Source organism: Budorcas taxicolor, chromosome 15 (assembly GCF_023091745.1).
Source record: "Budorcas taxicolor isolate Tak-1 chromosome 15, Takin1.1, whole genome shotgun sequence".
Taxonomy (NCBI): Eukaryota; Metazoa; Chordata; class Mammalia; order Artiodactyla; family Bovidae; genus Budorcas; species Budorcas taxicolor.
Genome location: NC_068924.1, coordinates 27,346,211 through 27,373,978, shown reverse-complemented (window position 1 = coordinate 27,373,978; position 27,768 = coordinate 27,346,211). Strand labels below are relative to the sequence as shown.

Below are 27,768 nucleotides of genomic sequence, written 5' to 3'. Positions count from 1 at the left end.
GGGGGGCGAGGCTCGGCCCGGGGAGGAGAGGCCGCGGTGGCACCCGCGCCGCCCCAGATGGCGCCCCCTGGCGGCCACAGCCGGCGCGGTCGGGGCCGAGGGTGGGGGACCCGGGGGACCGGACTTGGCGGAAACCGCCCCCCGCTCTGAGATGCTAGTGGATTCCGCCCGGGCGCAGGGACTTGACAGATGGCGACCGCGAGAAGGACTTGGGACCTGGCGGAGGGAGAACCCCTCTCTAGGAAGGTTATGAGGCAAGAGTCAGGGTCATGGCGGTCAGAGAGAGAAGAGGAACAAGTGTTGTTTTAAAGGTCTCAACCGAGATGCCGTGTCCAGAGGACGCCATGAGGGAGAGGGCCGGCCTTATGGAGAGGGTAGCTTCTGCAGGTGCCCCGAGGGCGCGGGGCGGTGGGCCAGCCGCCGCACGCGCCGCTCGCTCAGCGGAGGACTCCCGGAGGGGCCGCCCCGCCCCCCGCGCCCCACAGCGTCGCCGGCGGCTCCTGGCCACTCTCTCGGCCCGGCCGGGGGCCCGCCGCTGATTGGCTGCGCCGCCGGGCGGAAGTGATGCTGCTGTCACCGGCTTCTCGGGCTCCCGCGGAGCCGCGAGTTTCCGCAGGCGGGCGGCGGCGGCGGCGGCGGCGGCGGCGGCCGGGCCGGTGAGCTGGGAACTCGGTGGGGGCGGGGCATGGGAAGTCCGGGTGCTCTAGAACTGGGGGTGGCGGGGGGCTGCAGCCGCTGTCTGAGGATGAGCGAGCTGCCCAGAGGGTGCCTTCATTCCCCGCGTGCGCGAGCCCAGGGAGAAGGGGCCACGGCGTCCAGGATTCCAAGATCGTGCGGGTCCTCTGAGGAGAGGGGGGCCCTTTGCACCGGGCATTGGAGGCCAGCGGTCGATGAAACTGACCTCTGGCAGGCAGCCTGATTTCTAGGAACAGGTTGTAGAGGTTGCGAGGTTCCCAAGAGGAGGAGGAGGAAGACAGCCTCTTGGGAACAGGAATCTTGGACTCGGGCTGCCCTCCTTGGCACCTAAGAGCTGTGGAGACACGCCTAGTTAGTTGGGGGCAAAGTTGAGATCTGCTTTCAGATGATATCTAAACTTCCTTTCCCAAAAGCCGAGGGTGGAGGTGAGCTGCGGGGTCAAGTCCTGCCCTGCCAGAAGGACTGGAGGATGTGGTGGTCAGGTTTCCCCTGTCTTCCGGAAATCTGTGGGCTCCGCTGAGACCGAAGGAGCCTTGCCCAGTTGGGTCGCTGTCAACTTATCTCACAAGAATTTTGTTTTGCTTCAGTAAGGCCTGCAGACTGGGAAGGACACCTGAATGTCTTGGGACAGTGAAGGCTGCTGGCGGGCAGGGAGGTATTTTCCTGGGAACCTAAGAGAGAAGGAGATACATGGATCTGGGGAAGGAAATGTTAGGTGGCAGAGGTTCCCTTCTCTCTTTCCAAAGAGACTTGTGTACAATACCCATATTTTCAGACTGATCCACTTGGGTATGTGTGCAGGTACTAAGCCCTGCCTCAAGGTGACCCCCTCCACCCCCACCCACCCACCCCCAGCTCACCAGAGAGCAGATGCTTCTGAAGGAGCTCAGCCACCAGTAGGGACACACTTGTCCCACGGCCCAGTCACCTGTCCCTGTCCCCACATTTGCCCACTAATTTGGCCCTTCTGTCAAGCCATGGGTGGCCGTCCCAGGTTTAGAACACTTCACAGACAACTTGCTGAGCTAGTGACTAAGGGAAGCCCTGTAGTGGTACTTTCCAATCCCCACCCCACCCACTTGCCTCTTATTCCTGTTCAGTTTTGTTTGCATTCTGAGCTTTTCCCCATTTTTCCCCTGCCTCCTCCTACTCTTATTTCCCCTGGCGTCTCTCAGAGGTACAGAAACCAGGAAGTGAGCTGCCACCCAGACTTCTAAGAAGCAGTCCCACCTACTTTTTTGTTCTTTTTTTTTAATATTTAGTTATCTATTATTTATTTTGGCTGCACCGGGTCTTAATTGTGGCATGCTGGATCTTTAGTTGCTGCTTGTGGAATCAGTTCCCTGACCAGGGATCAAATCCAGGCCCCCAGCATTGGGAGCACAGAGTCTTAGCCAGTGGACCAGCAGGGAAGTCCCCTTACCTACTTTTTCAAGAGAAGTTTTGGGTAAGAGTTCAAGCCCTCTTCTCGGCATCTAGGGAAAAAAGAGAGAATGGCCCGATGATTAGGATGAGAAGTACGGTTTCTGGGTTTTGTACCCATCTGGCCTTACTATACCAGTTTGGTTCCAGTCTGTGACCTATTTGAGATTCCTGCAAGTGCTCATTGGCAGTTTCTTTGGTCACAGATCCCAGGGTTCCTGGATAGCCTCTGCCTGCTCCACTGGGTTTGGGAGGACACCGTTTCTTGTTTTCTTGGGGCCTACAGGTCTGCGGTCTGTGCTGGGAGTCACTGCTACTCACAGCGGAAGGAATGCCTTTTCTCCATTTGCACAAAATGAGCGTGAGGTGGTTAACCAGACCAGGAGCTCAGCCTCACTCTGAGTCCAGGTGGGAATGGGCCCCCACCGTGGGAAGTTAGCTGAGAAGTCAGCTGGGGGAAGATTTCTGTCCCCTCTGAAGAAGGGAGGAGGGTCTTTTCTAAAGAACAATCATGGAGCTGCCAGGAATTGGCAGGAGCGATACGACTTCTGAGCTCAAGATGGCAACAGTGGGGAAGAGCAGTGTGGTACCCGTTAGCACCTGGGCATTCCTGCTTGATTGTCTCGTGATAATCGTGCCATCGACGGACCCACTAGGCTTAGTGCTGCCCCCCACTCCCCCCAGGGGCTTATCCCTGTTGGTCAGAGATCGGTGTGAATTCAAAGAGAGGATCACACATTTAATGGTTTAAAAGGCATGGGTTAGGAGTCTCCGGGTGTGGTAGGTTGGTGCTCGGTCGCCCCCTGAGATTCCTGCCATTATCAGCTCTTTTACCTCTGATGTCCTTCTCTTTGTCTGCAGACTACTGCTCTGATGCCGAAAGGGAGGCAGAAAGTGCCACACTCAGATGCCCCCCTGGGCCTGCCCACGGGCCTCTGGCTGGAGTTAGCTGGGCTCTTGCTGCTGCTTCCCTGGGTTATGGGCCTGGTGGGGGCAGGTGGGCCCGGGGCCCAGGGCCCCAGGGGGCTAAGCTGGGCAGTGCGTCTGGACGGTCCGGAAGGTGAGGGTGCAGAGGAGTCGCTGGAACAGCGGGCAGATGCTCTGGCCCAGGCGACGGGGCTGATGAACGCGGGGCGCATTGGGGAGCTCCAGGGGCACTACCTCTTGGTCCAGCCAGCGGGGCATCGCCAGGCCCGGCAGGTCGAGGCCGTCCGGCAGCAGGTGGAGGCCGTGTTGGCCAGGCACGAAGCTGTGCGCTGGCACTCAGAACAGAGGCTGCTCAAGCGGGCCAAGCGCAGCGTCCACTTCAATGACCCCAAGTACCCGCAGCAGTGGCACCTGGTGAGTCCACCGCTGCCGCTTCCAGCTTCAGACAGCCAGGGCGGGGGTACCCGGTGCTCTAGTGGGCGTTTGTCTGTGTTAACTCTTCAGGGGCCTCCCATCCTTTGCTTGAGGAGACATTTCCGTGGGCTTCAATGGTAGCCTTCATCCTTGGGCTCCACGTACCCTGTGCTCGCTCCCAGAGAGCCAGAGGACTGCGGTGCCCGGTGCGGGCGCTGGGGCCAGGCCGCCTGGGCTGCCTGCCACTGACTAGCCTGTGCCTTTGGGTGCACTGTTTAACCTCTCTGTTAATGGAGACGGAATGGTTACAGTTCAGTGAACTAGTGTATGTGTGCCAGACACATGGGAAACACTTTACAAGAGTTAGCTAGTAACATTATATTATACAATGTTAATATAATGTATATCATGCCTGTGTGGGGTTAACTAGTAATGTTATGTTATACAATGTTAATATAATGTATATCATGCCTGTGCAGGGGTTAGCTAGTAACGTTATGTTATACAATGTTAATATAGTGTATATCATGCCTGTGCAGGGGCTAGCTAGTAATATTATATTATACAATGTTAATATAATGTATATCATGCCTGTGCAGGGGTTAGCTAGTAATGTTATGTTATACAATGTTAATATAGTGTATATGATGCCTGTGCAGGGGTTAGCTAGTAATATTATATTATACAATGTTAATATAATGTGTATCATGCATGCAGTGGATACTAAGTCGTTTCACTCATGTCCTACTCTGTGACCCCATGGACTGTAGCCATCAGGCTCCTCTGTCCATGGGATTCTGCAGGCAAGAATACTGGAGTAGGTTGCCGTGCCCTCCTCCAGGGGGTCTTCCCAACCTAGGGATTGAACCTGCATCTCTTATGTCTCCTGCATTAGCAGGCAGGTTCTTTACCACTAGTGCCATCTGGGAAGTCCCAGTGTATATCATACAGCATATTAATACCCAGCCCTTAACCCTAGTCACTGTTTCACCCTTGTTGCCCATGAGTGATGCCAAGCTTTCCTGGACACCTGGGCTGTGGCAGAGCTCTCACAGGTTCCCTCCTTGGCTCTGTCCCCATCTACCCCTGTTTGTCCACCCCTCTCTCTGGCCCCCTGACAGCGGCCAAGAGTGCGAAGGGGGTGCTTGCTATGCTTGTCTCCCTGTGGGCTGTGCTGCACATCGCTGGACTCCCAAGGCTCAGAGAGCAGTTCCTGACCCCGTCTCTCCCCCAGAATAACCGGCGGAGCCCCGGCAGGGACATCAATGTGACGGGTGTCTGGGAGCGCAATGTCACCGGGCGCGGGGTGACCGTGGTGGTCGTGGATGACGGCGTGGAGCACACCATCCAGGACATCGCACCCAACTACGTGAGTGGTCCTGGAGTCAGTCCCGCCCCCAGGCCTTACCTGATTCTTGATGTTGCCTCAGGCCTGTTCCCTTTCCCAGTGACCTCTCACTGGGCCAGAGGAAAGGGCCTGGGAGGTAGGATGCTGCTCTTCATCAGCTCCTCTCCCCCAGGCAGTCTTGTGGCCTGGCAGCTAGGACACAGGCTCCAGCCCAGCAGAGAGATACTTCCTGGATCCTGCTGCCACTCCCTGCCCTGGGAAGTAAGGAGTCAGTTCAGTTCAGTTCAGTGGCTCAGTCGTGTCCAACTCTTTGCGACCCATGAATCGCAGCACTCCAGGCCTCCCTGTCCATCACCAACTCCCGGAGTTCACTCAGGTTCACGTCCATCGAGTCGGTGATGCCATCCAGCCATCTCATCCTCTGTCGTCCCCTTCTCCTCCTGCCCCCAGTCCCTCCCAGCATCAGGGTCTAAGTCGCAGTGCCTCCCCCTCTGTAAAGCCTGCCCTTTAAGTAGCTAGAAGCCTCTTTTATCCCCGGCTTACCATGGAAGAGCTCCAGGGCATATTTCTATAATAATGGCCAAGAGAGAAGTTTGCCTAGAGCTATAGCACTTCTGGCGCTAAAGACCCTGCCTGCCAATGCAGGAGGCCTAACAGATACAGGTTCAATCCCTGGGTCGGGAAGATCCTCTGGAGAAGGAAATGGCAAACTCTTCCAGTATTCTTGCCTGGAGAATCCCATGGACAGAGGAGCCTGGCAGGCTACAGACCATGGGGTCGAAAAGAGTCGGGCACGACTGAAGCGACTTGGCACAGCACAGCACAACACGCAGCACTTCTCAGCTTTGCCCTAGGTGTCCTGTCCTTACGCCGCCCGTGTGGGTGGCAGAGAGGGGCCCGCAGCGTTGGCTCAGAGCCCCAAACCCCCAGTTCTCTCTCTCTGAGCTCCAAGACCTGACCGGTTGGAACCAGTGAGTGATCACATCTCCCCCCTCCTCCCCTGCCATGTTTCAGAGCCCTGAGGGCAGCTATGACCTCAACTCTAATGACCCTGACCCCATGCCCCACCCAGACTTGGAGAATGGCAACCACCACGGCACGCGGTGCGCAGGCGAGATTGCTGCTGTGCCCAACAACAGCTTCTGTGCGGTGGGAGTGGCGTTCGGGAGCCGCATAGCAGGTACCTCCAGTCCAGCCTCGGTACACCCCCCGCCCCCCCACCCCGTGACTGCTGTCTTCATCCTCTGTCCCTCCTCCTTGAATTTCAACACGACTTTATTTCGCCTTTAACACACAGCAGAAGAAAAGGGTACGCTCATAAATAGGTGTCTGCAGGACAGATCGGCTCATTGATTTTTTTCTCAGTGCTTTGGTGTTTCTAACGTGTTTTTAGCAGCAAACCCCACTTTAAAAAGGGCTTCCCAGGTGGCTCAGTGGTAAAGAATTCACTTGTCAATCAATGTAAGAAACACAAGAGATGCGGGTTTAATCCCTGGGTCAGGAAGATCCCCTGGAGTAGAAAATGGCAACCCACTCCAGGATTTTTACCTCGAAAATTCCATGGACAGAGGACCCTGGCAGGGTCTGTGGGGTCTCAAAGAGTTGGACACAACTGAGCACGCATGAGTATATAAAACAGCTAAGAGCGTGAAAATGAGGTGGATGAGAGATGGAGGCCCAAGGACAGCTGCTCAGACTCCGCTTCCCTTTTCCTGATCATGGTTATGCCCCATCAGTGCTCAGCTCATTGTAATGATAGCTCCTTTTACTTATCCATGTTTTCGTATTTTCATGGTTTACCAATGGCCTCCTCATCTCCCCTTCTTTCTTGATCCCGTGTGTCTGTGGAGGCCCCTCTCCCTTCTCCCTGCTCTCTAGCTCCCACCCCTGCTGATGGTCACTGTCTGCTCCCCATCCTTTCAAGAGACTTGAGTGGCCCTGGCCCATACTGGGGTGGTTCTATGGCTCCTCAGCCTCTCAGTCTTTGTCCATCAAGGCAGAGGGTGAAGGGAATGGATGCGGACACCTTCCTGGTGATTTCTCATAAACGCTTGGAGCCTGCATTTACAAGGCTGGAACGGATTGGCTGCATTCCTCCTATAGTCCAGCAGGGGTCAGCAGCCCTCTCTGTAAATGAGACTACGGAGGGAGGGAGCCCAGGTCCCTTCTGAGAGCTCCACCACGATGTGACCTGCCCCTTCTTAGAAGGTGAGACTAGATGTCCACTAGACGTCTCAGCAATGGGCTGAGAACCATCTGTTGAATACCATCTGTGTCAAGCACCACTGCAGTGTTTTATGAGATAAAGGATGCGTGAAAAAAGGGAACTTTGGATTCCCTACCTTCTAGCCTATGCCTCTGGCCACCAGACCCCAGGATCCATAAAGTCTAAGATTTAGCATTACATTAGAAAATATTTTTGGCCAGGTACATGCACATGGTATAAAGGTTCAAAAGATCCGAGAGCACTTAGAAAAGTAAGTCTCCACAGGGGGCCCCCACAACCACCCGGCTCCCTATGTAGGAGACCAGCATTATTGAGGAGCTGGTATGGCCTACACCGCCTAGGTATCCGAGTACTGGATGGACCCCTGACAGACAGCATGGAGGCTGTGGCGTTCAATAAGCACTATCAGATCAACGACATCTACAGCTGCAGGTGAGGCGCAGCCAGGAACAGTGTAAAGGGGCCGGAGGTGGGGGCACCGGGCGAATCCCCCAAGCAGAGAACAGCGGTGTGTGTGAGGGGCTGTCCCATGGGGTACAGCCTGTAAGTCCACCGCCCTTATTTCTCCAGACCCCTGGCTTCTGGGTCCTCTGTCTCAAGCCCCAAGTCACCCCAGTGATCAGGCTGCCACACAAGGAGCACCCATCCTGCCTCGTGTTTACCTGTTTAACACGCTCGTAATGCTCTGGAAGAAGTTCAGGATTCCTGTCCTACCACAACTGGGCTGAACGCCCAGCTCGAAGCCCCTCTGCCCCCACCCAGGGACACACCGGCAGCTCCAAGTTGTGGATCTGGCAGGAAGGGGGTGGATGAGAAGCAGGAGCTGAGGTTGGGCTGCTCGCGCCACATCGACGGCAGCCTGTTCTTCCCCAGCCAGCATCTCCTGTAGATACACGACGCCCTCCACACGCAGAGAAAGGACAGAGGACTCCTAGACAGCTTACACAGGCTGTCTACTTCCTTCGCAGGCGCTCTGCCATCAGGCCTAGAATTGGCTTCTTTGGTGGGGAAGGGGTGGTCTCTCATCCCTTTCCACCACACTGTATTCCCTGGGGACCTGAGAAGGGGGTTTTAGGAGCAGGTTAGAGTAGTCCTGAACTGGGAAGGTTTCCAAGGACAAGAATGTTAGCACGTCCTGTTTTCCACTTTGGAGTGAGGGCTGGACTCTTACGTCCTTCCATCACGCGAGTCCTGGGCTGGAGCCCTTGGGAGGAGGGGAAGCATGGGGCAGAGGGACAGCCCGCCGAGGCTGGGCTGGGTGGGCAGCCACGGCCTGGCCCTGGCTCTTCCCGCTGGGTGTCTCTCCACAGCTGGGGACCAGATGATGACGGGAAGACAGTGGACGGCCCCCACCAGCTGGGCAAGGTAGCTGGGAACCGTGGAGACCTTGGGGACCAAGTTCACCCTCGTCATCCCATTCCCGGAACTGCTCCCGCCCTCCCCCAGACCTGCCTTGTAGCCCCAACCGCTCCTTTGGGAACAGCACTCCTGCCCCGGGGTGAAGGGGTGAGGGGGACTTTCTTAGAATGGAGCAGTGGTTTGCTCTGATTTTGTGCTCGGCTCCGCATTTCTGGCCCCACCTGCTCTGATAAGCAGAACACATCCATCAAGCAGTTGTTCCACTAACAGCCCCCTTACCCTCTTAAGGCCATCTTTAAGTCTCTTTCTCCTTTGTCCAGTGCCCTTGGGGTTTTGTGTTTTCCTCTAGAAGGGGACAGGAGGGCGAGTGGCGTGGTGGGTAGGGTCTTCCTGTGAGCTCCTCAGCTGAGCTGCGTGTTTCGCTCCTCAGGCCGCCTTGCAGCACGGGGTGATCGCTGGCCGCCAGGGCTTTGGGAGCATCTTTGTGGTGGCCAGTGGCAATGGGGGCCAGCACAACGACAACTGCAACTACGATGGCTACGCCAACTCCATCTACACCGTCACCATAGGTAGTGGGTCCGGGGTCCCACAGCGCACGGGTGCTCACGCTTGTATGTGTGTGTGTGTGTGTGTGTGTGTGTGTGTGTGTAAGAGAGAGAAAAAGAGAGACTCAGCAGTGAGGAGACTTGTATCTGAGGGTGTGTGTGTCACTTAGAGGTGACCAGACCATGTATTTCAGTATGTGTGTGTGGTATGTCACTCAGGGGTGAAGAGACTGTGTATCCGGGTGTGTGTGTGTGTGTGTGTGTGTGTGTGTGTGTGTGTGTGTGACTCAGGAGTAAAGGGACTGTATATCTGAGGGTGTGTGTGTGTGTCAGAGGTGAGGGGACCATGTATCTCAGTGTGTGTCACTCGGGTGAAGGGACCATGTATCTGGATGTGTGTGTGTGTCTGTGTGTGTGTGTGTAACTCAGAGGTAAAGGGACTGTATATCTGGGTGTGTGTGTGTGTCAGGTGTGAGGGGACCATGTATCTCAGTGTGTATATGTGTGTGTCACTCAAGAGTAAAGGGACCATGTGTCTGGATGTGTGTGTGTGAGGGGACCAAGTATGTCAGTATGTGTGTATGTGTGTGTCACTCAGGAGTGAGGGGACCACGTATCTGGATGTGTGTGTGTGTATCACTCGAGCTGAAGGGACTGTGTGTGTGTGTGTCACTCGGGTGAGGGGACCATGTGTCTGGGTGTATGTCACTCAGGAGTGAGGGGACCGTGTATCTGGGTGTGTGTTTCAGTGGTGAGGGGACCGTGTATCTGGGTGTGTGTGTCAGTGGTGAGGGGACCATGTGTCTGGGTATGTGTCACTCAGTGGTGAGGGACCGTGTATCTGGGTGTCTGGGTGTGTGTCACTCAGTGATGAGGGGCCACATATCTGGGTGTGTGGGTGTGTGTCACTCAGGGGTGAAGGGACCGTGAGTCTGGGTGTGTGTCACTCAGGAGTGAGGGGACCGTGTGTCTGGGTGTGTTTCACTCAGGGGTGAGGGACCATGTATCTGGGTGTGTGTCACTCAGGGGTGAGGGGACCGTGTGTCTGGTGTGTATCACTCAAGGGTGAGGGGACTGTGTGTCTGGGTATGTGTCACTCAGGGGTGAGGGGCCGTGTAGCTGGGTGTGTGGGTGTGTCACTCAGTGGTGAGGGGACCGTGTGTCTGGGTGTGTCACTCGGGTGAGGGGCTGTGTATCTGGGTGTATGTCACTCGGGTGAGGAGGCCGTGTGTTTGGGTGTGTGTCACTCAGGGGTGAAGGGACCATGTGTCTGGGTGTGTGTCACTCAGGGGTGAAGGGACCGTGTATCTGGGTGTGTGTCACTCGGGTGAGGAGATCGTGTTTCTGGGTGCGTGTCACTCGGGGTGAGGGGATGGTGTGTCTGGGTGTGTGTCACTCAGGAGTGAGGGGCTGTGTGTCTGGGTGTGTGTCACTCAGGGGTGAGGGGACCATGTGTCTGGGTGTATATCACTCGGGTGAGGGGCCGTGTGTCTGGGTATGTGTCACTCAGGGGTGAGGGGACCGTGTATCTGGGTGTGTGTCACTCGGGTGAGGGGATCGTGTGTCTGGGTGCGTGTCACTCGGGGTGAGGGGATGGTGTGTCTGGGTGTGTGTCACTCAGGGGTGAGGGAACCGTGTATCTGGGTGTCACTCAGGAGTGAGGGGCCGTGTATCTGGGTGTGTGTCACTCAGGGGTGAGGGGACTGTGTGTCTGGGTATGTGTCACTCAGGGGTGAGGGGACCGTGTGTCTGGGTATGTGTCACTCAGGGGTGAGGGGACCGTGTATCTGGGTGTGTGTCACTCGGGTGAGGGGATCGTGTTTCTGGGTGTGTGTCACTCAGGAGTGAGGGGCCGTGTGTCTGAGTACGTGTCACTCAGGGATGAGGGGACCGTGTGTCTGGGTGTATGTCACTCAGGGGTGAGGGGCCATGTATCTGGGTGTGTGTCACTCAGGAGTGAGGGAACCGTGTGTCTGGGTGTGTGTCACTCGGGTGAGGGGATCGTGTTTCTGGGTACGTGTCACTCGGGGTGAGGGGACCGTGTATCTGGGTGTGTGTCACTCAGGAGTGAGGGGACCGTGTGTCTGGGTGTCACTCAGGGGTGAGGGACCGTGTGTCTGGGTGTCACTCAGGGGTGAGGGGACCGTGTGTCTGGGTGTCACTCAGGGGTGAGGTGACCGTGTGTCTGGGTGTCACTCAGGGGTGAGGGGACCGTGTGTCTGGGTGTATGTCACTCAGGGGTGAGGGGCCATATATCTGGGTGTGTGTCACTCAGGAGTGAGGGAACCGTGTGTCTGGGTGTGTGTCACTCAGGTGAGGGGATCGTGTTTCTGGGTACGTGTCACTCGGGGTGAGGGGACCGTGTATCTGGGTGTGTGTCACTCAGGAGTGAGGGGACCGTGTGTCTGGGTGTGTGTCACTCAGGGGTGAGGGGACCGTGTGTCTGGGTGTGTGTCACTCAGGGGTGAGGGGACCGTGTGTCTGGGTGTGTGTCACTCAGGGGTGAGGGGACCGTGTGTCTGGGTGTCACTCAGGGGTGAGGGGACTGTGTGTCTGGGTGTGTGTCACTCAGGGGTGAGGGGACCGTGTGTCTGGGTGTCACTCAGGGGTGAGGGGACCGTGTGTCTGGGTGTGTGTCACTCAGGGGTGAGGGGACCGTGTGTCTGGGTGTCACTCAGGGGTGAGGGGACCGTGTGTCTGGGTGTGTGTCACTCAGGGGTGAGGGGACCGTGTGTCTGGGTGTGTGTCACTCAGGGGTGAGGGGACCGTGTGTCTGGGTGTGTGTCACTCAGGGGTGAGGGGACCGTGTGTCTGGGTGTCACTCAGGGGTGAGGGGACCGTGTGTCTGGGTGTGTGTCACTCAGGGGTGAGGGGACCTTGTGTCTGGGTGTGCCCCCAGCTTCCATGTGTCTGAGTGTGTGTGCACAGTCTCTCTTCAGACTCTGATAGTGAGGAAGAACCAGCCCTGCTCTCAGGGGAGGTCAGGACTTCCTTATAAGTTATTCCTGGGAGCACTTTCTGCCCATCATCTGCGATAACCCCTTCTGCGCCCCCAGCCTCCAGCTCCACCACCACAGCTGGTTAGGCCTCTGCTCCAACCTCTCTTCCCACGGGTCGCTTCCCTCCTGCCGAAACGTTCCCCTGACCTCCCCGCCACACCAGCCTAAATTAACTGCCTTTTACCTGTGCTCCCTGCTGTAGGCATTTACCATCCCAATTGTACTTACTTCCCTGACCTCCGCTCTGACCATGGGCTCCCTGAGATCAGGTCTGTGGCCTTTCCCCACAGTCCCCATCTCTCACTCACACAGTGTGTGACTTGCGGTAGATAACCAATAAGTATCTGAGAAACGCATGTGTGAATGGATGAGTCCGTGTCGAGTAGCCACCCCCTGCAGTCTGCTGAAAGAATGGTCTCGGCACATACCTCCCTCTGCCATTTGAGACCGCTTGTCCGGGGGAGGCATGTGGGTACTTGAAGGACTTGGACCACTGAGATCATTTTTTAAGCCCAGGACCAACCCCTCGACGATAACTCAGAGGTAAGTCTGATGTTCTCAGACCCTCACCTCCACTCCCATTTCTCTGTTCCTCCCTCAGGTGCTGTGGACGAGGAGGGACGAATGCCTTTCTACGCAGAGGAGTGTGCCTCCATGCTGGCGGTCACCTTCAGCGGCGGGGATAAGATGCTCCGGAGCATCGTGAGTGCGCTGCCCCACCCTGCCGGCCCTTTGCTCCCCAGCCCTTTGCTCCCCAGCCTGGCTCTCGGGATCCTCTTCCCTAGCAGATCTGTTTCCCTAAGAGTCTGCCCCTGTTGGTAGAATGGTGTTGAGGACTCTAAATGTATCTGTGTAAAGGGTCTTTAATCTTTAAATTTTTAAAAATCCTATTTACGTATGGCTGTGCTGGTCTTCCTTGCTGCATGGGCTTTTCCCTAGTTTCGGCAAGTGGGGGGCTCTGTCATTACAGTGTCTGGACTTCTCGCTGGGGTGGCTTCTCTTGTTGCAGAGCACAAGCTCTGGGGCACATGGGCCCAGTACTTGCAGCTCCCAGGCTCCAGAGCACGGGATTAGTAGTTGTGCCGCAAGGGCTTAGTTGCCCCGAGGCATGTGGAATCTTCCTAGCCCAAGGATTGAACCTGTGTCTCCTGCATTGGCAGTCGGATTCTTTACCACTGAGCCATGAGGGAAGCTCCTTCATCTTTAAATTTTTAACTTAACAAATATGCATATCTTTATAGGAATCACTCTGAGCACACATGGATGAAAGAACCTTTGAAATGTCTTCCTTTGGTAGAATACGGGCTTTGCCTAATTTCTATGGGCTTAAAAAAAAAATCATCATTGCATTGCTATGCAGTCCTTAAGTAAATACTGTGAGTTCTGATCCTGTTCATCCTCAGGAGTAAAGCTAGTGGTTGTCTGCACCGCATGGGTGGGAAAAGGAGTCTGGAATGTCCCCGTCAACCCCAGAGATAGCTCTTTCCTTGGAGCTGGGCTTGGAGTCACAGCAAACAAGAAGTTGGAGCAAGGAAGTGGAGTTTCTCAAGCTGTGGGAACCTGTGAAGGAATTCAGAGTACAGTGCCTACCCCCAGCTGGCTCAGCTCCAGCCCATCATCTTAGAGCTCCCTGGCCGTCCTGATGCCCGTAACAGAGTGACCCGGGGACGGGGGGCTCTTGGGCAGGGCTGGGCTGCAGCCAGCCGGTGTCACATTTCTCCAGTGGCTCGCGCTTGGGAGGACTCTCTGGGGCCGCTGGGAATTGGGCTGCTGCCTCTGGGTCAAATTCTCTTTCCCAAACTGAAATTCTGTTTTTGCCGCTCAATGACTTCTGGTCAATACAATGTTCCAAGGCTCTGGGCCAGGTGACCCCAGCCTCTTCCCCCACCCTGGGAGAAGAAAAAAGGGAGTGAGCTAAAGTAAGCGGGCAGGAGGCTTTGCTTAACAGACAGGAGTCTGGGTGCAGAGGGACACCACCCACCCCCAGCCCAGGCCAGGCTGGAGGGGGAGGAACAACAGGAACATCGTGGCAGGACTCTTGCTCACCCCAGCCACAGTCGGGGGCCGAGAAGTTACTGGGCATACAAGATCCCCTTGTTCTGGGGCGCCTGTCTTTTCTCCTCTGGACTCAACTCTGCTTCACCCCCACCACTTTCTATCTGAACTATAATTTGTCCAGAAATGCAAAGAGAGTTTGTTCAGCCAACCTCCCATCTTTGAGTTGTCCCTATCTTGAAAACCAGTTGCCAGTTTCTGTTCAGTGACCAGCTCAGTGGGACTGCCTCCCCCAGGGCGGGCATGAAGGGACACGCCACCCCACCATCTGCTGCCCAGGGCTCCTGCCACTGGAGGCAAGTTCACCAGCCTCCCGGCTCCACACTAGACTGTCACTGTGAGGCTGTTTCCTTAACAGGAAAAAATTAATCTGCTCCCTGGCACAAACCAGGCTTCCCACCCTCATTGAGACTTCCACTTGAAGAGTTTTTCCCTTCTCTTCTGTGAGAGCACAGCGTCTGAGTGGAAATGACATGTCTTGGCAGCTGCTATAACAGCTGGAAGGCAAGCAGCAAGGATGGTGGAGAACGGGCAGCTCTTGGCAGAAGGTAGCACCTTGGTATCTGACCCAGGAGAGAAGCCTGGAAGGAAAAGATGTTCTTGTATTAGCATGGGCACCACATGCTAGATCCAGAGGGCCATAGGCTGGAATGGATTCAGGCAGGGCCCTCCCTGGCTCCACCCTGTGTGGCTCCAGGGAGGATGAGAATGTGGAAAGAACTGGATGCCATACAGGTGCCATGTCCCTCCCCCTCAACCCCCACTCTCACCTCCCACCTCAGGACTGCAGGTAGAGAAGGGGGACCTGAGGCACTCGGCCCCAAGCAGGGAGGTGGCCCGGCCAGTCGATTGCCACAGGCCAGGGTGGGCAGCGGTGCAGATGCTCCGCCCATGCTGAGCCCACCACTGGGCGAGGGGGATGCTGTCCTCTCCCTGGGACGCACTCCCTGTGTTCACCCTGAAGTCAGGCTGGCTGGTCTCTGAGCCGCCAAGCTGGAGTTCCTAGCCCAGCGCCGTCACTGTTGTTCCAGCCCCAGCTAGGGGGCCCCGGAGCTCCCCGGCCACTCCTCTGTCCACGGGGGGAGGGGTGGTGATTGGGGAAGGGATCATCAGCTGAGCAGGAATCAGGACACATGAGGCCTCTCCCCTCTCCACCTCTTTTCTGCGCTACTACAGCCAAGACCCTCAGAGTAACTCGTTTTCCTCAGCTCTCCAGAGGTTCTCCTGTAAGGCCCAGGAGGATAAAGAATCTCCTTCATCCTGACCGGCCAGACGGAGAGGTCCCGGGAGGCTCGCTCGCTCTGAGGCCCCGCCCTGCCCTCTCCCCCCACCGCCCCAGAAACTCAGGCCTAACCAGCAACCCCCATCCCCCTCATTCGTCTTCCCAGGTGACCACCGACTGGGACCTTCAGAAGGGCACTGGCTGCACCGAGGGCCACACGGGGACCTCGGCCGCTGCGCCCCTGGCGGCTGGCATGATAGCCCTGATGCTGCAGGTGCGGCCCTGCCTTACGTGGCGTGATGTCCAGCACATCATAGTCTTCACAGCCACCCGGGTGAGCCCTTCGCAGGCAGATGCGCGGCCTGGCCCAGCCCACTTCAGAGTTTTGATCCCGAGGGCTTGGAGGTATCAGGAGGTTCAGATTCTAGATGTCCCAGGCATTAGGTGCCAGTGTCTCCCAGAGTTGAGTTCCTACAGAAGCAGTGTGGAGACCCCACCAAGACCGTAGACCTGAATTCACTTGTCCCTGTCCTGCTGCGGCCATGTCACCTGCAAAGGAGCATTCTGGGCGGGCTCCCAGGTCCCTCTGTAAGCAGGCCATTGGGCTGGTGACATCACGGGGCTTTGCCCTTTTGTCCCAGCTTTCCTCGGGGAGTCCCTTCCTAGCAGCCTTTGTGGGAGAGTCTGGGCTGGATGAGCCATCAGGGTGAGTCAGGAAACCTAAAACCTGCAAGGCTCACTAGGACCCCTGTGCTGTCAGTATGAGGACCGCCATGCAGACTGGATCACCAATGAGGCCGGCTTCAGCCACAGCCACCAGCACGGATTCGGCCTGCTCAACGCTTGGAGACTTGTGAATGCCGCCAAGGTGAATGGCTGTCCTGCATGGAGGGGCCAAGGGGGCGAACTGAATGCCTGAAACACTGCTCATCATGTCGTAGGTGCTTAATAGATATTCATTCACCCAAGACCCATTTTACCCACGAAGAAGCAGGCTCAACACTCTATAAAGTTTCTTAAACTGACAGGAGTAAATGATACCTTGGTATTGCATGGAGCCCTCAGGGTGTCAGCTCCCCATCTGCTGCCCTGGACCCAGCGTGTTCCCCGGCTCTGTGTCGTGATGCCATAGGGAGCAGTCCAGGTTGTCCGCAGAGTGAAAGACTGATGATTAAGGGAGAAATAAAAAGAGTGCAGCCCTAGGGGTCAGGTAGGTGAGATTGGCTGGGTGAGGTCTCTACGTTTGTTCATTCGCTGCCCCCTCTTCCTTTCACAGGTCTGGACGTCTGTCCCTTACTTAGCTTCCTACGTCAGCCCTGTGTTGAAAGAGAACAAGGCAATCCCACTGTCCGCTCGCCCCCTGGAGGTGCTGTGGAATGGTAAGCGGTCAGCAGAAAGGGAGTTAATCCCGGGCCAGAGGCTCAGGGCGGGGTGATGGAGAAGTTAGACTCGTCCTCCTGCCGGTCCTGCCCCTTCCTTTAGGAGCTGAGCTCCAGCCAGATCTGCGGCGTTCTCTCTGACCATTTTAGGACATGTTGCTGCTTCTGAGTTGGCTGGCCCCCTGGCTGCTTGAGAGACCTTTCTCCTGAGTTGCAGGTGGTGGGAGGGAGCTGCTGAGCAAGCCATTAGGAAGGCTGGCAGAAGGGCTGGGCCAGGACCTGGGAGGACAGGCACGAGTCGAAAGATGTTCCTCTGACTTCCATGCTAGGAACTTGCCAGATGATCCTCTGCAGCCCAGTGGGCTTTGGATGAAGTGAAGGAGCTGGGAATGTCTCCCTTTGATTTGCAGGCTTGTCTAATTACAGAATCAGCTGGGACCTGTGGGGGGAGGACAGAGGAGTCCCCAGAGGGCTCTCTAGACTGGAGTGGCCCTCCCTCCGCCTCCACCTCCATCCCACCCAGGGCCACAGGACTGTCCTAACGGGTGAGGGCTGTCTGTGGGCAGTCCGAGACGTGGTCTCATATTGAGCCCAGAGGTTGAAACCCTTCTCAGAGGAGAGGGCGGCTGGGCTGGGGTACCATGCGAGAGGATCCTCTCTGCAGACTTCCCAGAGTTGCCACTGGAGAGTTTTCCATACCTCCAGTTCTTTGGGGATTTTTTTTTTCCTCAAGGAATTTTGACAAGCAGAGTTCTCCACTGTTTTGTAAAGTCGGAAGCAAGCCATGCTTTGTACCCAGGTGGAGCTTTGTCCTCGCTGTTCCCATCCTCCTAGGAAGTGATCAGACCAGCACAGTGGCCACGAGGAGGGATGGCCAAAGATGGGAGCGTAGAAGGGAGGGTTGGGGCTGCTCCCCTGGGTGGGAAGAGTTCCGTTGTCTCTCTCCCTAACCACGTCCAGCACTTGCCCAGTTTCCCCTCTACGTGGAAGGAAATCCATGGGCCCAGTTCATTGCATTTTCCGTAAAAGGAATGCTATCTTGGAAAGGGCATAAAGCATCAGCTAAGGCAGAAGAGTGTAGGAACATTCCCAGGAATGCAGTTCAAGTAGGAACCTCAGGGCTTTGCACTCACATGTCTTGGAGACAATACAGCTTTTAACTTTTATTACCTCCTATCCAGAGCTGCTGTCTCTCATTTAAGTAACATTAACCCACAGTCACATCCATCAAGTGAGGCGGTCAGCTTAGAAGCAGGTTAGGGTCCTTTTCAACTTCATCATCCTCTGCCTCCCACTAACCAGGGACATTCCCCAGCATGTCTGACAAACTCCCTCGGTACAGAGGCATCTGGAAACTGCTTGTTTGTCAGGAAGAAGCAGGAGAAAGAAGGACAGATTGTCCTAGGAGGAGGAGAGCAGGAGTTGGAGTAGGGGAGAGAAAGACGGAGAGAAGGGAGGTGGACTCAGCAAGTTTTGCTAACGGAGCCCTTCACGGGTTTGGAGGGCAGCCAACAGTCTGCTGATCTCCAGGGTCAGCAAAGATGTCTTCCCCTCTGTTGTTGTGACTCCAGACAGAACTGAAGGTCCAGGCTCATGGGCATTCTTGGAGGCTGCAGGAAGTCAGTCCAGTTCACATAGAGCTGAGCAACTCAGTCCCGGACGATCAGCAAACGTCTTCCTCTATGGCCAAGTGATAGTCTTTCCCACCAAGACCTGGCCAAGTCAGTGTCCAAGGGCTGGCAGGTGAACTTTTTTGTAAGATAGAAGGAAGTGAATATTCCTGTTATGGAAAAGGAGGTGAAATTCCAAGACTCTAGAGCAGTGGTGACCAAGAGAACTTTCTGTGATGGTGGAAATGTTCTCTATTTGTGCTGCTAAGCTGCTCCATGGCACAAGGGATCTTAGTTCCTCGACCAGAGGTTGAACCCGTGTCCCCTACATTGCAAGGCAAATTCTTAACTACTCGACCACCAGAGAAGTCCCTGTAATTGATTTTAAATAGCCACATGTGGCTGGTGCCACCTTCTTAGGCAGGGCAGCTCTAGAGCAAGACAGGTTGTCATTTCTCCCCATTGGCAGGAGGGCCCTTTGGTTCCTTTAGCTCTGACTCTGGGTCTGAAATGTCTTTGGAAGGCGGGAGAGAGGGTGGGGCTTGGGAGGCGGATCTCAAACACAAGGGAGCCTGTGTGTTTTTACAGAAGATTCCTGAACACCTCTTGCAAACACCCTTTTATCCTTGTTTGCAGCCCCAGCTGACTACCGCCAGCCATGTTTCAGTCCCGTTCCTTCCTGGCTCCAAATCTTCCTCTCCTGCCCAGTCTTTCCCTCCCCATGGATTCCTCCTTCTGCCTTCCAACTCCCTCAGCACATCTGTTAGGAAACACGTTTAAACCCCTGACTGCCTCCAGCTAGTAACCTTTTCAAATGAACTAACCAAAGCAACTGCTCACCTTTATCCCCTCTCTCCACTGCTGAAGACTTACTTCATCACTCTGAGGTGCCCCTCTCAGGCTCAGACCCGGGGCGAGCTCACAGCTCATCTCGGTCGATGACGCTTAGCCCTGTTGTCGGACCAGATTAACGAGGCCTGTGTGTCAACCTTCCCCCTCCTCCACCTCCTCCTCCCTGCTCCTCCTGTGGCTCCAGTGGCCTCCTTTGCTCCGTGGTCCTCTTCTGGCCTGAGGAACTTGGTTTTCTGTTCACTCACCTCACTACTTCCAAACCATGAGTTCCGTCTGAGATTCATGCCATATTCTTGACCCCCCCTCTACGTCTTCGTCCTTGATGGCCCAGTTGTACTTACGGCTTTAGCTGCCACCTCTCCACAAATGATTCCTAGATTGACATGTCTTATTCTGATCCCTAAACAAGGATAGTGACAAGGATAGAGATTTTTCTAGTTTCTGTAAGATGATGGGCAAATAAAACCCTGGGATCTTCTCGGCAGTGGTTGAACAAGATCCCGTGTTGCTAAAGGTAAAATAATAATATGATGATCATCATCAGCTAAGATGAGTGCCCTAGGACTTCCTGGTGGTCCAGTGGTTAAGACTCCGCACTTCTGCTACAGGGGGTACGGGCTTCATCCCTGGTGAGGGAACTAAGATCCTGCATGCCATGTAGCGCAGCCAAAAAAAAAGAGATAAATGCCTTTTATGTGCCAAGCACTGGCCTAAGGGTTAACTCGTTTAATATACTAGCTCAATTCTAATGAAATAATTCTCATGTTCTCACATGCGTGGCCACCCAAGTCCCTGTACACACCAATAAGTAACTGCACGCAGCATGCCACTCTGTACACATGCTAACACAGACCAGCACGCTCAAATCTCTTTTAGGATTCTGTTCTGTTCTATTATGCTTTGTAATGTGTTGCTTGGTGGCTCAGATGGTAAAGAATCTGCCTGCAGTTCAGGAGACCCAGGTTCAATCCCTGGGTCAATAAGATACACTAGAGAAGGGAACGGCAACCCACTCCAGTATTCTCACCTAGAAAATTCCATGGACAGAGGAGCCTGGTGGGCTACAGTCCATGGGGTCGCAAAGAGTTGGACACAACTGAGGGACTAAGCACACCTACATGCATAGTAAAAGTTTATATGTATGTAAGTTTCACATATATAAATGTACGTATGCACAACCTCACCACACCAAAGTAAGACTGAAGGAATGGAAGTGGAATGAGCACAAGGACAGAGAGAATGAGAGAAGAGATCACAGCAAAGTAGAGATTGCAGTACGTTTTTGGAAGATAGAGCATGAATGGAGAAGTGAGCAGGGCTAAGAAAATTGCAAACCAAATACCTGCAAGAGTGATCCTAGGCAACAAGCTCGTTTATGCCACAGAATCTCCAAAGACTCAGGGCTGGGAATTCCCTGCAGTCCAGTGGTTAGAACTCTGAGCTTTCATTGCCACGGCCCAGGTTCATGCACTGGTATGGGAACTAAGATTCCACAAGCCACGCAATGTGGCCAGAAAAAAGGGCTCAGGATTCGGAGGCCCCATGCACTTCAGAGGACAAAGATGAGGTATGAGAGTAGAACCAGGTGTCATTTAAAAGGTGGACGCCCAGGTGCCTTCTCCCATGCTTAGCAGCCAGGTGGTGGCAGGAGTTGGGAAGTTTATTCTCCAGAGCCCGGAGCCCCCAGGTACAGCAGAAAACAGGAGACAGAGGGTGTATCTTAGAATGATTAACCATGAACCATATAAGGGGGACGTGTTACAGATAAGGAAACTAATTCTCGTAGCTAGTAAATGGCTGGCCTGGAATTTGAGCCCAGGCTGGGTGGCTCCAGAGCCCAGGCTCTTAGCACTAGTAGGCACAAGTGATGAGTTGAGAAGGGGTTTGTTTTTCCTTTGTAGTGGGAAAGGCGTAAGCAAGAAAACCCAGCCAAGAGGCTGTATAATTGGTCTGATCCAGTGTTGGCCTTTTGCCGGATAGTTACTGTGAAAGGAAAAGAAAACAAGGGAATGTAAATAAGAACGTGTTGGAGAGATGAGCTGTGGGATCTTAGGCGGTTAGGGAAGAGGAGCTTGACAGATCTCTTGAGGAGCAAGAAAATGAAGGAATCACGAAGGTGGTGGAGGGACTTTCCTGGTTGATGGTCCAGTGGTTAAGACTCCACACTTCCACTGCAAGCGGTGCGGATTTGATTGCTGGTTGGGGAACTAAGACCCCACATGCCACATGGTACAGCCAAAAAAAGAAAGTAGTGGAGAAAGCGAAGGGACAGCTGGTTGCTTTCTGGGAAGGCGGAACATTGGCTTCCATGAGTTGCAAGAGTGAAAGAAAAGACACACGTGCACGCAGACAAACGCAGTGAGAAGGCTCAGTGCGTATTTACCAACACAGCATCAAGAATTTGCAGCTTTTTTGTTCTCATTTTTGTTCAACTACTGTTCTTATTTGTGTTGTTTGCATAATAAATCCCACAAGGGAAGTAACTAACCCATTCAAAAGTGAAGCAGTGCCAGATAAGGACAAGGCCTGGGGTCTGGCCATGGAAGTCTGTGCTGACGTGGGGTGGAGAAAGGTCTGTGGAGTCGAGGAAGGAGAGGGATGTGAAGAGATGGCATCGAACAGGTAGACCCGTGAACACTGGTGTCATCTGGTAATGGGTGGTGGCCCTCCTTCCTGACGTGAGCCCAGTGAGAAGGGGACTGAGTGGAAGGCCAGGATGAACAGGAAGGACAGACAGTGGGGCCACAGGAAGCCCTGGGCCTTTTCTTCCCCCTCTCTTCTTCTTTTTTACCTTGGCTGTGCTGCACAGCTTTTGTGACCTTAGTTCCCTGACCAGGGATTGAACCCGGGCCCTCAGCAGTGAAAACTCAGATTCCTAACCACTGGACTATCAGGGAACTCCCCCCTGTTTCTTCTTTGACCAGTTATCCACGCCCACACCACCTCACCCATAGACTAGAATCAGCTATTTTAGCTGGCCTTCCTGTCACCTGTTTCTTCTTTCTACTCCAGTTCAGCCTACCCACAGCTGTTAGGAGTAACCTCCCTTTAACACTTTTTAAAAAAAATTCTGTCCTTGCACAGTAATCTCTAGTAGTTCTCAGTTGCTTGTTTAAAATAAAAATGTTAAAGCCTTTCCCATCCGAGGTCCCGTGCCCGTCATCTCTTACTTCCTCTCTGAGCTTCTTCATCTTGGGTATTGGGTATTGGGAATTGGGTATTGCTCTCTGCTTTGCCTGTTGGCCTGAATTAATGGAAGAGAAGTTGTCTTGGAAAGAGTCATTTTTCATCACAGCCTAATTTCTTAATATTCCTCAAGTGAGTCTCCTACTTCACTAGTTCGGTTTTTTAACTTTTTATTTTGAAATAATTGTAGACTGACAGGAGGGTGCAAAGAACGGTTCAGGGAAGTCCTATGAGCTCTTCTCCTGATGTTAAATGTCTTCGAATAGAACAATAGGAAAACAAAGAAAATGATATTGGTCCAATTCATAGAACTTACTCAGATTTTACCAGTTAGAGATTCTGTGTGTGTGTGTGTGTGTGTGTGTGTCTGTGTGTCTGTGTGTCTGTGCAACTTTACCACATGTAGTCTCGTGTGTCCACCACCACAATCAATGCCGAGAGCCATCCCGTCCCAGGACTCCTCTGTCACCCCTGATGGCCACACCTGACCCCTCAGCCCCATCCCTGGCAACCACTCATCTGTTCTCCATCTCCATAGTCAACATTATTCATGAATACTATGTAAATGAAATCGTGCACTGTGTGTCCTTTCAATATTGGCTTTTTTCCCTTCAGTACAATTTCCTTGAAGTTTGTTCACTTCACTAGCTTGGGTGGGTTTCTTGTTGTTGTTCGTTTTTTTAAGTGCATAGCTCATCTTTTATTTACCTGTGGCTCTGTTGGGTCTTCATTCCCGGGCGCCGGCGTGTCTCTAGTGGTGGCAAGCAGGGCTACTCCTCGTTGCGGTGGCTCCTCTCATTGCAGAGCGCAGGCTCCAGGCGCGTGGGCTTCAGCAGTCTCAGTGCTTGGGCTCGGCAGCTGCAGCGCACGGGCTTAGTTGTGCCACAGAATGTGGGGTCTTCCTGGACCAGGGATCAAACCTGTGTCCCCTGCGCTGGCAGATGGATTCTTAACCAGTGGACTACCAGGGAAGCCCGTCACTTCAGCAGTTTTTTCCTTTCCCCCCAAAAACGTGTGTTTCCTTCAGTATGAAACTTGGTCATTTCTACCTCTGCCTTTATATGTACCGTTTTCCCTTCTAGAGTACCCTCTACCAGCACTCTCTACCAATCTGTATTCACTTCCTTCCTCAGAGTGTGTCCCACAGTTGAGTGCCTAAACCTGTCTGCCTCATCTCTGTTCTGGCATCCGTTATGTGGACCTCATACGATGTCATTTTCCACTTGCAGGTAGAAGGCAGAGGCCGTATCCAACTTACCTTTACACTCCCAGCGTCTAGTACAGTGCCTGAAATGTGGGAGGTACTCAGGAAATTATTTTTTGGATGAATGAACGTTGGAAATGGCTCCGTTTGTTTCTTGTCTTGTGTCGTGGTTATGTGTTGCCTTCCCGACTGGACTCTAAACTAAATTATAAACTTGAAATCAGCAAGCATATTCCCTTTCCTAGTATACACAAGGTTCAGTCAGGGTTGCCAGAGATACTTGTATATGCCTTTGTTTGGTGGGGTGAAGTGAGGGCGTAAGTATCTGTGGGGCTGGTTTCCCAGCTGCCCAGCCTGACTTCCCACAGTCAGCAGGATGGACCTGGACATGTCGGGGCTGAAGACCCTGGAGCACGTGGCCGTGACTGTCTCCATCACCCACCCACGACGTGGCAGCTTGGAAGTGAAGCTCTTTTGCCCCAGTGGCATGATGTCCCTTATCGGCGCCCCCCGCAGCTTGGACTCGTACGTACTTGTGCCCCTGCCTCCTGAGCTCTCTTTGCAGCGAGGGCCTTGTCCAGGAGAAGATCTGGGAGGAGTAGACACTCGCCTCGCCCTAAGCTCCCCTGGTGCCGGCTTTGTGACCTGCTTTGTTCGAGTGCTTACAGCGTGCTCGGCACTGCACTTCACGTATGTTTTCTTCAGTCCTCGTAAGAATGATGCAGAGGGCCTTCCCTGGCAGTCCAGTGGCTAAGGCTCTGCGCTCCCAGTGCAGGCGGCCCGGGTTCAATTCCTGGTCAGAGAACTAGATCCCACCTACCACTCTGCATGACCAAGAGAAAGACGATGGAGAGTAGACTTTGTAACCTCCTTTTACAAGTGAGGAAACAAGTCATAGACCTAGTAAGCGCCTGAGAGCGTAACAGTGAGCCTAGATCTATGGGACTCCCAAGCCTGTGTTCTCTCCACGTCTCCTTTTTCCACTTCACCACGTTGACACACGCCCCTCAGCTCCTGAGACCATCCCGGGGCAAGGGCCAGCACTTGAGGGCCCCTCGTGGCACCCTCCTGATTGGCTGTAGCTCAGACCATAGCTGCTAATACAGTAAGAAAGTGCTCCTGGGCAAAGGGGTCAGCTCCCTGCTCCACACCCTCCTCTGTCTCCTGTGCTCTTGCCCCAGGGATCCCAACGGCTTCAATGACTGGACCTTCTCCACGGTGCGGTGCTGGGGGGAGAGGGCAAAAGGGACCTACAGACTCGTCATCAGGGATGTAGGTAAGCCTGCCCGCCTCCCAGCCAGTTCCTCTGGATCTCAGAGTCCCCACAGAAAGTGTCCCAGGTGGAGCACCTAGGGTGCCATCGGACCATAAGGGTAGCTGCCAAGAAGTATGCCTCACCCACAGAATGGGCATTGAGACCTGTTCATTAATTGTTCATTAATACTACCTCTCATCTTCCTTGGCAAAGTGACTGATCCATTTTTCCTCAGGATAGCAACACAAATTCCTTGTTGAAACCACATTTCAAGTTCTTTCACATATAACCATCCTGCGGCCAGCCCTGGTAGGCAGGTAAGGGCAGGACTAATTTTCACCATGTTTTTTTTTAAACTGAGGCCCACCCAAGGTTTGAAGTAACATATGTGAAATCATACAGTATTTTAAGGAGAAAATTGGAAACTGAACCCAACCCTCCCAATTTCTCCCAAATTAGGTATACATCAGGCTTTCCTCATAGCTCAGTTGGTAAAGAATCCTCCTGCAATACAGGAGACCTAGGTTCGATTTCCTGGTTTGGGAAGATCCCCTGGAGAAGGGAACAGCTACCCACTCCAGTATTCTGGCCTGGAGAATGCCCTGGACTGTACAGTCCATGGGGTCGCAAAGAGTCTTTCACTTTCAGGTATATCTCACCAGACCGGTGGTTTTCAGACCTTTAATTTAGCAGGACTTTTTTTTTTTTTTTCCAAGAAAAATCCCAGCTGAAACCCTAAAACATGAAAGAGGAAAAACTGCTTAGCTTTGGAGTGCTCCCTTTCACCCTCCCCTTTCCATTCCCAAGAGCACCCGAGAGGCAGGTCTGCAGAATCCCGGGGTCAGTGGGACACAGTTAGACGACTGTGGCCGCCCACCCATGCGGGCTGAGTCCCTCCGGGTGGCGGGGGGGCGGGCCTTCTGCCGTCTGACCAGCCGCAAGGCGAGACTCACAGACCACCCTGCTTGCCGCCCTAGGAGACAAGACATCCCAAGCCGGTGTCCTCCGGCAATGGCAGCTTATCCTGTATGGCTCTGTGTGGAGTCCAGTAGACATCAGAGACAGACAGAGGTAGGTGTAGACATGGGCATCAGAGGGCCGGGGACTTGGGGGTGGAGGATGGGGAGGCCACCTAGGGAGCTCCACTTCCTGCGTCCCCTGTTTGCTGTGGGACCTCGCCCTGTCCAGCTGGCAGGCGGAAGGATGGGCAAGGCAGGCGGGTAGTGGAACCAGGCTGAGTGGGGCATCGTTGTCTCCTCTCTGCTCCACAGGCTACTAGAAAGCGCCATGAGTGGGAAATACCTGCACGACAGCTTCACGCTGCCCTGCCCGCCCGGGCTGAACATCCCCGATGAAAACGGTTACACCATCACCCCCAACACTCTCAAGGTGCGGGCAGGCAGGGGTGCCCTGGGGTGTTGTCCTCAGTGGGCTACTCAAGGCTTCTTGGGAGTGATGGACTGGGCAGACCTGGGTCCCCATTTTCCCGGCTGACTCTCTTGTCGGGGGGAATAGAGGGTATGGCTTGGGGGTGGGAGAGGCAGCCCCCAGAAGGAGAGAGACTCTCTGAGCTCACTGTTCTGGGCTGAGAAAGGCTGCAAGCTTCTGGGAGAGCAGCCCTACATAGGTGCTTGCCTTTCCCCCAGACCCTGGTGCTGATTGGCTGCTTCACCATCTTCTGGACCATTTACTACCTGCTGGAAGTATACTTGAGCCAGAGGAACGTGGCCTTTCGCCCAGTTTGTCGGAGTGGACCGTGCCACCGGCCCCAGCGAAGCCAGAAAGCCAAGGAGGAGGGGACAGAACTAGAATCAGTGCCCCTTTGCAGCAGCCAGGATCCAGACGGAGCGGGGCTGGAGAGCGAGGGCTCTCCCACCACCTCAGGGCTCCACGCCCCTGACCTGCTGGGTCAGGGGGACTGGAGCCTGTCCCAGAGCAGGGGTGCCCTGGATGTCCCTCAGCTCCTGCCCCCAGACCTGCTGCAGGGGAAGGAGGCGCAGATGTGCTGACCTGGGACCTGACAGCCACCGTGGGACGGGCTTTCACTTCCTAAGACTGTAGGAGTGTGGAAAGCTGCTTCCTAGTCCTGGGAGCTCTGGGCAGAAAGCAGTCTGGGTGCTTCCAGCTGGGACCAGAGGCCTGAAGACGCCCTTGGCTAAAGACCACGCTCAGGGAGGGCACGGGCCTGCAGAAGGTCCAGTCAGCAGAACAGCGGTGCCAGAGAACAGGCTGGCAACAGCCACGGAGCCTTCCTCCAACAGAGTAGGAGCTTTAGGTGAGAAGGTCTCGGACGACGGCTTAGGGCTTCCACTGGGCCAGCCTCCATCCTTGCTTCTCCAGGGCAGGCCAGCAGTGTGGGTCACCTAGACCCTCAGCACGCATGGCCAGGAGAGCATCTCAGCAGAAATGTCACTGGGGTCCCTTGGGAAGAGGGCTTAGGGGTGGAAGCTGGAAAGAGCCCCCCGGATATGCCTGTCCGTGTAACGACCCCTGGGCCAGAAACAGCTGCCCTTCCCTCTCTGCCCCTCACCATCGAGCCTCAGCCTTGGACTTGGCCATGTTGGTTTGGCAGTCAGCCCCCAACTCAGCACATGTGCCCTGAAAGCAGCTGCCTGCATCAGTCCTGATCAGCAGAAGCCCACCTTGAGCACGCCCCGACCCCTTCGTCCTGAATGACCAGTACAATGCACCTGGCAGGGCTGTGGACAGGCACGGCCCCAAGCCCAGGCCGCTCCACCGGGGCATCTTCAGCAGGTCTGCCGCCGCCCCATCTTCCTCTGCAAAGTACTCAGGGAAATGGCCGTGCCCACCGGAGGCCGGCCGGCTGCCTGGCGGGCTACGACTCCCTCCCATTCTTGGCCTCCTCCCCTCTGAGCGAGTTGGTTGATTGGAACTTTCTTTTTTTTTTAATGCTTACGATTTGGTTTTCTCTTTCCACAGCAACATTTTGTTGAATTTTTTCGGCACAGCTTTTCCAAAATAAAAACCTTCCAGTGTCGCCCTTTGCCCACTCCTTTTGGCCACCTCCCCAAAGCTAACACAAGTCACCAAGCTGCCCCTCTTTCCCT

General features: G+C 54.6%; 1 protein-coding gene across 5 annotated transcripts; it reads left to right on the top strand.

Moving 5' to 3' along the window:
- The first annotated feature begins 563 nt into the window (after positions 1 to 563).
- PCSK7 (proprotein convertase subtilisin/kexin type 7) lies at positions 564 to 27,692 on the top strand. 5 transcript variants are annotated; one of them, XR_008200649.1, is made up of 17 exons: positions 564 to 656; positions 2,405 to 2,526; positions 2,980 to 3,459; positions 4,694 to 4,828; positions 5,822 to 5,987; positions 7,376 to 7,466; positions 8,345 to 8,399; positions 8,824 to 8,962; positions 12,539 to 12,639; positions 15,381 to 15,548; positions 15,975 to 16,082; positions 16,491 to 16,593; positions 23,814 to 24,135; positions 24,627 to 24,721; positions 24,936 to 25,017; positions 25,678 to 25,771; positions 25,972 to 25,986. XR_008200649.1 is itself a non-coding variant. In XM_052652281.1 (17 exons), the coding sequence occupies exons 3-17, from the start codon at positions 2,992 to 2,994 to the stop codon at positions 26,707 to 26,709; spliced, it is 2,466 nt and encodes an 821-aa protein (XP_052508241.1). In that variant the 5' UTR covers positions 564 to 656; positions 2,405 to 2,526; positions 2,980 to 2,991; the 3' UTR covers positions 26,710 to 27,692. The 5 variants fall into 5 exon arrangements, 4 of the variants coding, with proteins under 4 accessions (XP_052508241.1, XP_052508242.1, XP_052508240.1 ...); XM_052652281.1 differs by lacking the exon at positions 24,936 to 25,017 and adding an exon at positions 26,347 to 27,692 and having other exon boundaries at positions 15,381 to 15,488; positions 25,972 to 26,089; XM_052652282.1 differs by lacking the exon at positions 24,936 to 25,017 and adding an exon at positions 26,347 to 27,692 and having other exon boundaries at positions 23,814 to 23,970; positions 25,972 to 26,089.
- Positions 27,693 to 27,768: the final 76 nt, after the last annotated feature.